Consider the following 14,920-nt stretch of genomic DNA (forward strand, 5'->3'; position numbering starts at 1 on the left):
CAGTGGGACTAATCTACAGCAAGAAACACTTTCTGTCCTAGGCCAGTACCCAACACATATACACAAGTTATGCAAAACAGTACTTTCCCCTTCTGCATGCATGACATCTGGTGTTTTCTTTATTAAATTTGTCAAAATACTAGTTCAGGTTTGCCCAACTAATATCACAATCCAGCAATGTTAAAAAGTGTTGCCTTAGGATTTATTATTTTCAGAGTTGAGTCCCTGATCTGTACATATTTTAACTATATAGCATTTAATATTTCAAAATATGATGCTCATTTTAAGTACTTATTTTTATCTTGATTGATTCTCAGTAGGGCAAGATAAGTTACATTTGTATTCGTCAGTGTGACGGTAGTTTTAATCCAGTAATAAGGGGCTCATGGTTAAGTTCTTAAATTGAACCAGCAAAAGCAGGAAAGCAGTGATTGCCAGCCTCCGGTGCTGACAGCAGGAGTCCTTTTGTTTGTGGCCATGTTGGAGATGTGGACGTGGATGCTGTTTTGTTATGTCTGTGCTAAAACTCTATTTCTCCAGCCTCTCTTTCATCCAGGCATCCTTGAGCCTTGAGGTAATGGGAAAGTTGTGTCTCTCAGGTTCTTTACGTGATCATTATTTATTGTTTTTCCCAACAGTCTTCCCCACTTTAACTTACAGCAGACACTGTTAACAGTCCTGCAGGGTAAGGGTGTCCTGTGGGTGCCCAGGCTGCTGCTGACCCCTCTGGGGCACCTGGCTTTGCTCCCTGCAGATGCTCTTCTCTGTCCCTACGATGAGCCTGGTTAGATTTTCTCAGCGGTGGGTCCCCCAGCTCATCCTGCTGCCGCCTCCCCTTCCTGACCTTCCCGCCCCTCACTCAGCCCAGAGACCCCACACTCGAATGTGCAAGCCTGAGGGCCAGGGCAGCGCGTGCTGCAGAGGACCAGCTGCCCAACCAAGGCAGTCAGTTATGTGTCTTCTGATTCATTCCTGTAGCCGCTTCTGCAAGGCCTGGACTGGAGAGAAACCATTTTACTGTGAGTTGAACCTATCCACAGACCCACTCAAAATAATGACTAGAATTTGGCCACCTCAAATACATTCATACAACTTGACTTCGAGTCTTGAAACCTGGGTTCAACTAAATTGTTTTTCGTTTGTTTGTTTTCAGAGTTTCTAAAAAGGGACAGTTCAAAAAACTAATTTGCATGCATTTGAAAAGTGTTAACATCGTAGGAGGAATTCAAGAAACTTGTTTCTAGGTAGTAGAAAATTCAGTATTTCTGTGTATTTTTTTCACACCTAAAGCAGTTAATAACAATTTAGCAATATCATATATCCAATCAGTGTTCAGTCAGGAGCCAAGCAGATATCTTTTCAGTTGATGTTTTTTGATGAGTAGCCAAACTGTGCCATTGCACTGCATTTGGCTCATATGTCTCTTAAGTAGCGTCACCATATAATTTATTGTCTAAATTAGGAAACTTTTGATTAACAAAAGACAACTCTATTAATTATTATGCTGGGACAACAGGCAGAAACCTGAATTGTCATGGACAAATTCTACTTTTTATTTTAATTGTGGTAAAAAATACATAACTTTAAATTTACCATCTTAACTGTTCTTAAGTGTGCAGCTCAGTAGTGTTAAGTATATTCACATTGTTGTGCAACAGATCTCTAGAACTTTTTCATCTTGCAATACTGAAACACTATACCCACTAAACACTAATACTCCCTCCCCCTTCTTCCCAGCCCTTAATAACCACCTTTCCACTTTCTGTTTCTATGATTTTGACCACTTTTGTTACTTCATATGAGTGGAATCATACAGTACTTGGCCTCTTGTGACTGGCTTATTTCGCTTAGTATAAGGTCCTCAGGGTTCATCTACACTGTAGTATGTGACAGGATTTCCTTCTTTTTAAAGGCTGCATAATATTCCATTGTATGTACATGCCACATTTTCTTTATCCATTCAACTACTGATGGACATTTGGGTTGCTTCCACCTCTTGGCCATTGTGGAAAATGCTGTGATGAACAAGGGTGTGCCAATAACTCTTTGAGATCCTGTTTTTAGTTCTTTTGGATATATACCCAGAGTGGATTGCTGGATCATATAGTAATTCTATTTTTAATTTGTTGAGGAAGCTCCATACTGTTTTCCCTAATAGCTACACCCACCAGCAGTGCACAAGAGTTCCGATTTGTCCACATCCTCCACAACGCTGATTTTCTGTTCTTTTGATAGTGGCCATCCTGATGGGTGTGAGGTGATATCTCATTGTGGTTTTGATTTACGTTTCCCTGGTGATTAGTGATTTTGAGCATCTTTTCATGTGCTTATTGACCATTTGTATATGGAGAAATGTCTATTCAAGCACTTTGCCCATTTTTAATCGGGTTATTTGATTTTTGTTATTGTTGTCGAGTGGTAGAAGTTCCTTATATATTCTGGATATTAACCCGTTTTCAAATATATGATTTCAGTTATTTTCTCCCATTGTGTAGGTTGCCTTTTCACTCTGTTGATTGTTTCCTTTGACATGCAAAAGTTAAGTTTGAGATAGTCCTGTGTGTCTATTTTTAATTTTGTTGACTGTGCTTTTGGTGTCATATCCAAGAAATCGTTGCCAAAACCAATGTCCTGAAGCTTTTCTCCTATGTTTTCTTCTGGGAATTTAATAGTTTTCAGTCTTATGTTTAAGTCTTTAACCCTTTTTGAGTTGATTTTGTGTATGGTATAAGGTAAGGGTCCAACTTCATTCTTTTGCATGTGGATATCCAGTTATCTGTGCCTTTTTTTAAATCTGTAGAAACAAAAGCCTACCAGTTGCTGAAGTGGTCTACCCTTCAGGATAATACAAATCAAACTGAAGACAGGTTCCAAAAGGCAGATGCTTCTGCATCACAACTGTCAGGTAAGTGAGCAGATTCAGCACTCACAGCCAGTGTCTAGGTGACCCAAGGCAGCAGCTAGTGCTGTGCTCAGGGAAGGGTGGTCATTCTTTGAAAGTTTCTGGAGTTTGCTTTGTAATAAGCTATCACTGGATCAGAATCAGCCAGTACTTTTTCAGTCCTTAACAAACAAGAATTTGGAAGAGTCTTCTCTCCTGGATATGTGCCAGCCCTGGCATGGCGATGGTCCTTACAGGCCCTTGGATTATACCTGGCATGTCATGATAGTAACTTGTCACTAAGTACCACAGGAGACACCCCAAATTCTTTCTTTTCCCACATCTTCCAGTTTCTTAATCATCAATGGGGAACATCATCCTGGGCTATTTTCCCTCACCAGAATGTTGGAAAACTTTGGGCTTTTTAAATGAAAAGACTGTAAATCCCAGTAAAGCTAAATTTTAAGCTTAAGTGTAGTTCCTTCAATCTAGGATTTTTGTTTTAATTGTAATTTTCTTTGTTTTCCTATACTTTATTGCATTTTTATTATTTTCATTGGTTTTTATTTTATTACACCTTTTTTTAGTATGTCACTTCAGCTCCCTTTGTGAAAATAAATGGATTCATACAGAAGGAAGTACACCTTAGTCACTTCCTTATCCTTACATAAACCACCATTCCATAATTTCACCCATCAGAATGAACAGTGATCTCTTAACATCACATAATTCCCAGGCCATATCCAGATTTCCCAATTGTCTCAAAGATGTCTATATCAGACAGGCATTTTTTCGAGGGACATATGGTGCATTAGACTTAGCTGTCTGTCTTCAGAGAGCTATTTCCTAGATAATATTAGTGTTAGAATTGGTTGCTGCAAAATTCTGTTATTTTGGTTGTTTTGAGGATTCAGTGAGCCACTGCAGGCGAAATGCCCAGCACAGGGCCTGTTAGAGAGCAGCCCTCAGCGACTGCTGGCCGCGGTGGTGCTGGGTGTTATGTGAACTCCGCGAATGTGAGACATTGTAGTTGGCTGAGGTATGAAGCAGGGCCTCTGCCCCGATGGAGGGCTTCATCACTTTGGAAAGATGTAGCACTCGTGAGCCCTTAACCGTTTGCTTTTCACCACTTTCTTCACATTTGAGTCACAGAATTAGAATCCAGAGAGATTTAGAAAGTATTTATCCAACCCCCTCATTTCACAAAAGGAGGCGACAAGAGAGTAGCACCTCCCTCAGAGCCTTACAGCCAGTTAGCAGACACACGTGGTTGGAAGGTGACTCCACACATCTATGTTTGGTAAGTTTATTTTATATGGATAGTTAATTGGACAAGTTCAAAGGATGAGTAAATTTGACATAAGTTGTAGTCCCTTGGATGTATATCAAAAATGTTGGGGGCCGGCCTCATGGCTTAGTGGTTAAGTGCGTGTGCTCCGCTACTGGCGGCCCGGTTCGCATCCCGGGCACACACCGACGCACCGCTTCTGCAGCCATGCTGAGGCCGCATCCCACATACAGTAACTAGAAGGATGCGCAACTATGACATACAACTATCTACTGGGGCTTTGGGGGAAAAAAAGAAGGAGGATTGGCAATAGATGTTAGCTCAGAGCCGGTTTTCCTCAGCAAAAAGAGGAGGATTAGCATGGATGTTAGCTCAGGGCTCATCTTCCTCACACACACAAAAAAATGTTGGTACTATTAATATACTAATGATTAATGTATTTGTTTATTAATTTATTCATAAGTGATACTTTATAGGTTGTATAATCAAGCACCCCTAGATTCAGTTCCCTCACTCCACACTCAAATTTACACTATGTGCTTTGCAAGATTCCACATTTTCCTGCGTTGGGATCATAGAAGTCCTTCTGGTGGTGTCAGCCATCTCTGAGGTCAGATACGGCCTCTGGCGTTTAGTTTACGTGTGGTCACACAATACTTTTCACTCTCACTCTCACTCTCTCGCTCTCACTCTGATCCTGGGGACTTCTCTGAGCTCCAAAGAGAAGCAGGAGGCAGGCTGGCAGGGTGGAGGGAAACGGAAGCCATGTACCCCGTGGTTAGCGTACCCCGCTACTGCTGTTACAGGTAGTGGTGAGGATGGGCACCCTGAACTCAGGAGCCACCCCAAATCTGACTATTGAAGAAGCAGTGCATGTTTCAGTTACTTTCTGCATCAGATGTGTTAGGTCTCTGCCTCTGGACCTGTCACTAAGGAAAGCCACTGCCACCTTGCGCCTTCCTTTCCATGTCTGAAAAGGCCTTATGCTGGTAAGCACATGGAAACCCTCTTCAGGCTGAGCACGGACACATTCTTAAGAGAATGGCTTGGCTGCAGAGGTTACATGCAGGCAAGCAGGTTACAGGATAGAAACTCAGCAAATGCCTTTTGCAGAGACACCCATGCACTCTCTATCCGTGATCTCAGGTGACTGCCAGTTAAGAATCAGACTTGAAGCAGAAACATCCAAGGCTGAAGTCACCCAGGGGGCAGAGGTCAAGGATTGCCCTGCACGCTGATAGCATCATGGGAACAGTCTGGTTCCCCTGGCTCCAGGAAAGAGGTGGATTGTGCATCTTCCCCATCAACTTTTTCAGGCTGGTTAAAGAGTGGCCTTGATGGTTTTCAATGGAGATTCAGTCTCTCCTGGGAGATGGAAAAACAGAGGATTTGGCAGAGGGCTTAAGGGTGGGTGGGGTGGGTAACTGTCATCCAGCGGTGTCAGTTATTTCTGAGACCTGGTTCCCAGCACCCATTATTTTGATGATCCCTTGCTGCCCATGTGTTATAACAAGGTGAATTATCCAGTGCATGGTGCTGTAGTAGAGACCCATGTGCTCACATGTGCATCGTGGTCATTTGGAATAGAGCTCTTCGAATGATTTTATTTTTTATTTTTTGTGGCTTCTAAGTATCACCGGAAAATGCTCCACTTCCTTTCAGAGTTCTATCAACATGTTCCTTGCCTCAGAAGCTCCCTGCCTTCTGTGGCTTGAGCAGCATCTTCTCCTGTTGACATTTGTTTCACCAAAGTTATTGTGAGCCCTCTTCTTCACTCGTTGCTGCGTGGTGGCTGACACTCCCTCTCCATGTTTGTGCTTCTCACAGGTTTGAATATTGGCAGCGGTACATTCAGGACAAAGACAACTAACAAAATCGCTTCGGAAGCTAGTTTTTCATCTAGTGAAGGAAGTCGTTTGTCAAGGTAAAGTCGTGAAAGCCTGTCTAAATAGCGGCAACACGATGAGAAATGTCGCTACGCAATGAATTAAACTCCGGCCGCGTGTTCTTTTGTTTTGTGACTTGATGGAAGGTTATGGTTTGGGGTTTTGTTTATCTAAAATAACAGTTGAAACTTTAGTCTACCTTTGAAAATATTTGCACCAGAGTCAAGTATTGTTTTGCAGCTGTTGTTTCCTTGGTTTAAGACTCAATTGACACCTCAGTGAACCACGAATTAGCGTCTACAGCTGCTCACAGTAGGGCTGCTTAGAGACCACACAATGGAGGGTGTCGGAAAAGGGCAGAGAGAAAAATGTCAGGCCTTAAAGGAAATAAAGTGGCCTGTTTCTTCTTTCTGAGATGGCTGATACATATACTAGCAATTTCTGGTTATTTGTTTTTGTATTCCTATTTCTTACCAAGTACTTGAGCTAAATTATTCTTTCCTTTCCTGATACTTTCTTCCTTATTTTCCATAAAGGACAAAATATATTTTTTCAGTTTTGTTAAACAGTAGCACTTCTTGTAAGTTTTTCAAGCAATGATAAGTGAGTTGTGTGCGAGATTTGTCATCAACATAAAATACTGATCAGGCAAGGGCACTGAGTCACTGGGGAAGAATTTATAGATGGGAATGGAAGCAGTCACCTGCTGAAATACCTCCCTTGTTGCTTTGGGCTAAATATCATTTAAAACAGCCCAAGTCTCCTTTAGTAATAGCATTTCTCATTAAAAAGATGTCCTTTAGATGACTGCATTCCATTTGAATTAGTTGCTTGCCCCTGATGAAATTTTAAAGCAGGAACTTTACATTTCTCATGTTCCTTAATTTTGATGATGAAGTTTAACTTATTTATTCATTTATTTAGGTGCTTCTGCTTTTGGTGTCAGATCTAAGAGTCCATTGCCAAATACAAGGTCATGAAGATTTATGCCTGTGTGTTCTTCTAAGTGTTTTATAGTTTTAGCTCTTCAATTTAAGTGTATGATCCATTTTGAGTAAACTTTTGCTTATGGGATAAGGTTAGGGTCTAACTTCATTCTTTTGCATATAGCTATTCAATTGTCACAGCACCATGGGCACTCTTGTGAAAAATCAGTTGACCATAGGTGTATAGGTTTATTTCTGGTCTTTCAGTTCTGTTCCATTGATCTGTATGTTTGTCCTTGTACCAGTACCACACTGTCTTGACAACTGTTGCTTTGTAGTAACTTTTGCAATTGGGAAGTATGAGTCTTACACTATTTATTCTTCTTTTTCAGAATTGTTTTGTTAGCTGTAGCTTGTTGCCTTAGAATTCCGTATGAATTTAGAATCAACTTCAGAGTATAAGTTTTGCATTTCTTTGGTTAATTTATTCCTGGTTTTGGATACTATTGTGAATGGAATTGTTTTCTTAATTTTACTTTTGGGTTTTTCAATGCAAATGTATAGAAATTCAATTGGGTTTTGTATATTGATCTTGTATCCTGCAACCTTGCTGAACTCATTTATTACTTCTAATAGTTTTTTGGTAGACTCCTTAGGATTTTCTATATACAGGATCACTTCATGCGAATAGAGATAGTTTTACCTCCTCCTTTCCGATATAGATGCCTTTTATTTCTTTTTCTTGCCTAAATGCCCTGGTTAGAACCTCGGCTACAATTTAGAATAGAAATGGCAAGAGTGGAAATCTTTGTCTTGTTCCTAATCTTAAAGGGAAACCATCCAGTATGTCACCATTAAGTATGATGTTAACTGGAGATTTTTTGTAGATGCCCTTTATATTGAGGAACTTCCCTTCTGTTCCTAGTTTATTGAGTTTTTTTTAAATCATGAAAGCGTGTTGGATTTTGTCAAATGCTTTTTCCTACATCTGCTGAGTTGGTCTTGTGATTTTTTGTTTTTCATTCTATTTGTATGATGTATTACATTAATTGTTTTTGGACGTTAAACCAACTTTGCATCCCTAGGATAAATCCCACTTGGTCATGGTGTATAATTCTCTTTATATATTGCTAGATTCAGTTAGCTAGTATTTTGTTGAGGACTTTTACATCCATGTTGGTAAGAGATATTAGTCTGTAGTTTTGTTTTCTTTTTTTTTTTGGTGAGGAAGATTAGCCCTGAGCTAACATCCGTTGCCAATCTTCCTCTTCTTGCAGAGGACGATTGGCCCTGGGGTAACATCCGTGCCCATCTTCCTCTATTTATTTTTTTTTAATATGGGACACCGCCATAGCATGGCTTGACAAGCGGTCCATCAGTCCATACCCGGGATCCAAACCTGTGAACCCTGGGCCGCCACAGTGGAGCGTGCAAACTTAATCTCTACGCCACCAGGCTGGCCCCTGTAGTTTTGCTTTCTTGTGACATCTTTGTCTGACTTTGGTATCGGGGTAATATTAGCCCCATAAAATGTAGTGGAAAGTGTTTCTTCCTCTTCTTTTTTTTTTTTTTTGTAAGAATTAGTGTTAATTCTTCCTTGAGTGTTTGGTAGATTTCAGCGGTGAAACCATTTATGCCTGGGCTTTTCTTTGTGCATAGTTTGTGGATTACTGATTCAATCTCTTCACTTATTATAGGTTTATTCAGATTATCTTGAGTCATTTTTGTAGTTTGTGTTTTTCTAGTAATTTGTGTATTTCATCTAAGTTATCTAATTTGTGTACTATTATTCATAGTATTTGTTTATAATCCTTTTTGTTTCTGTAAGGTTGGTAATCTTGTCCTGTCTTTTTTTTTTTTTCCTTCAGTTTTGTCTTTTTTTTAATTGATGTTTTAATAGTTTTTAACATTGTGAAATTTTGGGTTGTACATGTTTGTTTGTCCATCACCATATATATGTCTCCCTTCAACCCTTGTGCCCACCCCCCACCCCCATTGCCCCTGGTAACCACAATACAGTTTTCTCTGTCCATGTGTTGGTTTATATTCCACATATGAATGAGATCATACAGTGTTTGTCTTTCTCTTTCTGGCTTCCTTCATTTAACATAATACCCTCCAGGCCCATCCATGTTGTTGCAAATGGGACGATTTTGTCTTTTTTTATGGCTGAGTAGTATTCCATTGTATATATACACCACATTTTCTTGATCCAGTCATCAGTCGAGGGACACTTAGGTTGCTTCCACTTCTTGCTATGGTGAATAATGCTGCAATGAACATAGGGGTGCATAAGGCCCTTGGGATTTTTGATTTCAGATTCGTTGGATAGATTCCCAGTAGTGGGATAGCTGGATCATAGGACATCTCTATTTTTAATTCTTTGAGGAATCTCCATACCGTTCTCCATAGAGGCTGCACCAGTTTGCATTCCCACCAGCTGTGTACGAGGGTTCCTGTTTCTCCACATCCTCTCCAGTGTTTGTTGTTTCTTGGCTTGGTGATTATAGCCATTCTAACGGGCGTGAGGTGATATCTTAGTGTTGTTTTCTCTCTTTTGTTTTTGATTCAAGTAATTTGAATCTTCTCTCTTTTTCTTGGTCAGACTGGACAGAGGTTTGTCAATTGTGTTGATCTCTTCCAAGAACCAGCGTTTTCTGATTTCCCTTTAGATTTCTTCTTCGACTCATTGGTTATTCATGAATGTGTTGTTTAATTCCCACATATTTATGAATTTGCCAGATTTATTCCTACTATTGATTTCTAATTTTATTTTATTATGGTTGGAGAACATACTTTGTATTATTTTTCTGCTTTTAAATTTATTGGGGTTTGTTCTATAGCCCAACATTTGATCTGTTCTGGAGAATGTTCCCTATGTACTTGAGAATGTATATTCTGTTGTTGGATGGAGTGCTCTGTAGAAGTCTGTTAGATCTGGTTGGTTTGTAGTGTTGTTCAAGTCGTCTATTTCCTTGTTGATCTTCTGTCTAATTGTTCTATACATTATTGAAAGTGGGGTATTGAAGTCTCCAACTATTGTTGAATTGTCTGTTTTCATTTCTATTAAAAGTTTCATGTATTTCAATGCTCCATTAATAGATGCATATATGTTTTTAATTGTTATGTCTTGAACTATTGACCATTTCATCATTATAAAATGTCACTGTCTCTAGTATTCTTGTTTTAAAGTCTATTTTGTCTGATGTTAGTCCAGCCAATCCAGCTTTCTTGTGGTTGCTGTTTGCATGATATTTGTCCCCATCTATTTACTTTCAGTGTTTTTGTCTCTGTGACTCTCGTGTGTCTCCTGTAGACAACATATAGTTGGATCATGTTTTTTTTAAATCCAATCTAACAATCTTTCCCTTTTGATTGTTCAGTCTATTCACATTTAATGTTACTGATATAGTTGGATTTACATCGGCCATTTTAGTTTTTGTTTTCTATATGTATTTTCTAATGTAGCATTTTAATTTCATTAGTGATCTTTTTTTTAGTTTTTTTTTGGAATTTTTTTACGTAATTGCTCTAGGGTTTACTATACACGTCTCATCAGCTTTAGATTTGTACTAGCTGAATTTGGGTAATATGTAGAACCTTTACTGCTATGCAGCTTGATTCCCATTTTCCCTTTTTTTTTTGGTATTGTTGTTATATGTATTATATCTGTTAATGTTACAAACTCAACATTGCATTGTTATAATTATCATTTTACCATCTGCAGTCATTTCCTTAGCTCATTGCAACTTTGCTTCCATCCACCTCCTTTTGGGCTGTTACTAGGAAATATATTACACTTATATTAAATTGTGCGTTTTAAGCCATGATACGTTGTGTGATATTATTTTATACAATTGGTTTTTAAATCAGTTAAGAATAGAAAGGATAAAAAATATGTATAATTACCTTTACTGGGGTCACTTGTTTTCAGCCTGAAGAACTTTCTTTAGTATTTCTTGTAAATCAGGTCTACTAGCAATGAATTCTCTCAATTTTTGTTTATCTGGCAAAGTCTTTATTTTTTCTTCATTTTTGAACAGTACCTTTCCTGAATATAGAATTCTTAGTTAACAGTTTTTTCCTTCAGCACTTTATATGTGCTATCCCACTGCCTTCTGGCCTCCATTGTTTTGTCCCAAACTAGCGTGGGACAAAAGGAGAATTTACTGGCTCATAGAATTAAAGAATAGGTTTACCAACCAAACTGCAGGAAGAGGGATTTAGCTGTACTCAAAAACCACTGGAACCAGGGACTTAAATCTGCTTCTCTCATTGCGGACTGGCAGCAAGTCCCATTCTCTTTCAGCTTTCAGCTATCTGGGAGGGACTGCCTTACCACCTTCCTGTGGTTCTCAGTTCAAAAATGCTGGGCAGGGACTCTCAATGGCCCAATTTGCCCAGCTGTTCAATCACCTACCTTGTGTGTGGTCTTACAAGAACACAGCACCTCCTAGGGGAACCAAATACTTGACGAGGAGGGCCTGTTTCCAGAAGAAATGAGGGACTTCACAATAGACATAATACTCCGGAATAGTTCTGGCTGTCCTTAAGTGAAACATGGGCTAACCATTTCTCTTAATTTCCACACCAGCAGTTTAAACAGTTTAAAGAAGTTTAAAGTGGCATCAGACCACAGAGGAAGGGGCAGTAAATATTTGCACACCAGGTAGCAAGGAGAAATACTTTCATAAAGGCCTCTTGAGGTGAGCCTTTAGGACTGAGCGTGATTTGTCAAGCCAAGAGGGGATTCCATGGAGAAACACTTCCAGGCTTGAACAAATGGACATAAATCTCTCTTCTTCCAGATCTCTTTGTATATGCTTAAAAAAAGGATTTGAAGCCATCAGAAAATAAAGGATAAAAGCATCCTGTTAGTGTAAGGACAGAGCATTAAATGATCTTTACTTGGACTGAAACACAGCAGTATGAATAAGCAAGTAACTTAACCCCTTTACAGCTTGGCTTTCTCATCTGTTCCATGAAGATGATAATATGTAACACTCTCAGAAGGTTCACGTGACAATTAAATGAGATAATCACTTAGCCAAAGCTTTAGTATGTGGTAAGCGCTCAAATAAATGCTGGAGAGTGATATCAGCAATTATTTTATACTCATAAATGTAGCTGGAAGGTTCAATTAGATGCTAAATGCCGGCTAGATCCCATTTTATAACTAAAGGGAGTTACGCAAACCAGCCATCATTCGTGTAAAATACCTAAAAATATTCCTTTTCATAGTCCAAGTATGTACTGTGGCACAAAACCGGGAGAAACCAGGACATAGAAATAATGAGTGTGTTTAGATGCTTTGATTCTACTCTGAATTGAGATGGGTGAGAAAAAGGAGGTGATCAAACCGGCAAGGAAGACCTACCTCCCCGGGCGCCTGCGGAGCACGGGGATCCCGCCCCAGTGGAAGCCGAGGGCTGGGGAAGCAAGACGCCGGCGCAGCCCGGGATTCCCCGCGACTCACATGAGGTCGACCTCGGGCTTCAGGGCTGGCACCACTGAAAGCTAACGCCGCAAGCGAGGCCAGCCGCAGCCCCCACCACCCGGTCAGCCGTAGAACCCCGAATCCGACAACCAGCCCGGCCGCGAGCCTCCTTCTCGGCTTCCCCTGCGGCGGCGGCGCCGTGACATCACTTCCCGTCGACGGCGCGCACGTGGGAGGAAGTCCCGGTGCCCCGGCTGCCGCTCCCGCCTGTCTGTCTGGTTACGTTCGTCGAGGGCCGCGCCGCTGCTATGGGAGGCCCGGCTTTCTCTCGCTGGCTCAGCCGCAAGTCCCCGTCCATCCTTGTTGACTGCGTGGAAGAGAAGGTGAGGAGGTGCGTGGCGGCAAGCTCGGAGCCCCAGCGCGTCTGGGCCGCGGCCCTCGGGACCCGCCGCCTGTCCCCGGGGTGCCGCGCCGGGGCCCGCGCTGCTCTGTGGGCCCCGCGGGCGGCCGCGGCCCGACACGCGGTTGGTCGCCGACACTCGTTGTCGGGGCCCTGGGAGAGCAGCCTCGGCGGGGCGAGGGCCGAGCGGGGTCTGTGCTCGCTGGAGGGCTGCTCCTCCCTGCCCGCTTTTTCCGGCCCGGAAGGCCCCGCCCACGGCTTTGTTTCCTCTCGGCGCAGCGCGTTTCGGGTTTCAGAACAGGCTCGAAGGTGTTGGGCTGCGCACGCCTGGCCCGCTGAGTTAGCTGGGGAGCGAGGCGCACGTGTTGATCCCAGCCTCTCACAACCTTGTAAAGTAACCCCCCCGCGGCGAGCTTTCTGTTGTTTACTGCCCGTGCTCGAAAGGTTTTCTCCTGGTGTGAAAGGACTGTTGTTGCTGTTTTAGATCCTACGGTGAAAGCAGCATCTTAGAAACGTCTAGGACGAGACAGAAGTCTCATAAGTGCCCCCTTCTCTAGGTGCCCCGACTGCTGGACAGAAGGCTTGTTGAAATTTTCAGAATTCCTGGATGCACTTAAATACTTGGTTGGTTGTTTGTTAATGTATGTGTCGACTTCTGGCCATTATTGAGTTTTCTCTTTATCGTTCCGTGATCCCGTCCGAGTTCGATTTTGTGCTTGGAATTTCTGGATTGGGAAGGTTCAGCGGCGCTTCATGCCCCTCGCCCCTTCGTTTTTGAAGGAAGTGCCCATCAGTCACAGTGAACTGCATTCTTTTGCTGAGGTTGGTGAGATCTTGATTTTTACTTAGCTCCTATCCAGGAGGAACCGAAAGCCTGGTTTTGACGGCAGTTTCAGTATTCCTTGTGTTTTTCCCAAAGAGAAAGTGTTAAACTGAATGCTGGTTTCCTTTGTTTTTAAAACTTCCATCAAACTTGACTTGCATCTCATCCCATTTCTACTCTGTAGAGATAACCATTTTTAACTGTTTTGGTTCTGTCTCTAGATATCATGATTATGCCTGATTTATTGGTTTTGGATCTATCTATTGAATTCTAGCTATGATAGAAGAGGATTGCGTCACTTATGCGGCATCCCCTGCCCCATTCCTAATAGTAAATCACTGTCTTTATTTCTTCTCTTGGTAAGCTTTATAACTTTGAGTAATGTGTCTTTTTTATTACGTCTTCTATTTAAAGTATCCCTTGACTTCTCACTTTCTAAGGTTAGGTATTAGCTTTTCTACCTCTGCTGCTCTTACTCTTCACCCCAAGCTTGCCAGCTGTCCTTTTGCCTTGTTGGCATCCCAAATTAAATTGTCAGGGCTTTGGCTATATATGGGATTGTTTTAAAAGCTGAAAAATCAAATAGTATTGTAAATTCTTGTCACTTTCCAGATTCAAGTTATGCTGTGATACTGTTTCTTTTCTTGTGCTACTTTTGTCTTTTTCTTGGTGTTCTCTTTCTGTTTTCCTCTTTATACGGTTCCACATCCAAACTCGCTGTTTTATTAGGTATTCTATCAAGTCCTCTTTCTTCTTGGAGACTCCTTCTTGAGGTCTTTATTTCTGTTGCTGTCACACCTGGTTCTTTAGGCTTGTTGGAAAGCTGCTTCCTGAGATTTTTAAAAATTCCTTTCTTCAGTTGAGGGTACTATTTTCTGATCATCTTTCTTGGCCTAAATCCTTCCTTGGTTTTTATTCTCAATTGAATTCTTAAGAAATGCCGTGCAGGGTGTGAGTTTTCTGAATCTGTTCTACCCTTGTACACATGAGTGGTCATTAGCTAGGCATCAAGTTCGAGTTTGCAAGTTAGTTTCCCTCAAATCTTTGAAAGTGCTGTTCTTTTGACTTATGTCATCCAGTATTTTTGATGAGTTTTTTTTTTTTTTGGTGAGGAAGACCGGCCCTGAGCTAACATCTGCCAATCCTCCCCTTTTTGCTAAGGAAGACTGGCCTTGGGCTAACATCGTTGCCCATCTTCCTCCACTTTATATGGGACACTGCCACAGCATGGCTTGCCAAGCGGTGCGTCGGTGCCCGCCCGGGGTCCAAACCGGCGAAC

At 41.4% G+C, this 14,920-nt stretch overlaps 3 protein-coding genes across 3 annotated transcripts in view; 2 read left to right on the plus strand and 1 right to left on the minus strand.

The window, feature by feature from the left end:
• The window catches only part of LOC131402526 (centrosomal protein kizuna-like), a 283,064-nt gene extending 277,625 nt beyond the window's left edge, over positions 1 to 5,439 (plus strand). The window contains 2 exon segments of the mRNA XM_058537229.1: positions 2,801 to 2,905; positions 5,316 to 5,439. Coding sequence (XP_058393212.1) covers positions 2,801 to 2,905; positions 5,316 to 5,407 — 197 coding nt within the window. The 3' untranslated portion in view covers positions 5,408 to 5,439.
• Positions 1 to 12,523, minus strand: part of LOC131402530 (adhesion G protein-coupled receptor E4-like) — a 494,190-nt gene extending 481,667 nt beyond the window's left edge. Inside the window, exon 1 of the mRNA XM_058537232.1 lies at positions 12,359 to 12,523. The gene's annotated coding sequence lies outside the window, so the exon portion shown is untranslated. The remainder of the gene's footprint in view (positions 1 to 12,358) is intronic.
• Positions 1 to 14,920, plus strand: part of LOC131402539 (5'-3' exoribonuclease 2-like) — a 141,438-nt gene that overhangs the window by 85,286 nt on the left and 41,232 nt on the right. The gene's annotated exons all lie outside the window — the stretch shown is intronic.

Source organism: Diceros bicornis, unplaced genomic scaffold (genome assembly GCF_020826845.1).
Source record: "Diceros bicornis minor isolate mBicDic1 unplaced genomic scaffold, mDicBic1.mat.cur scaffold_124_ctg1, whole genome shotgun sequence".
NCBI classification, from domain to species: domain Eukaryota; kingdom Metazoa; phylum Chordata; class Mammalia; order Perissodactyla; family Rhinocerotidae; genus Diceros; species Diceros bicornis.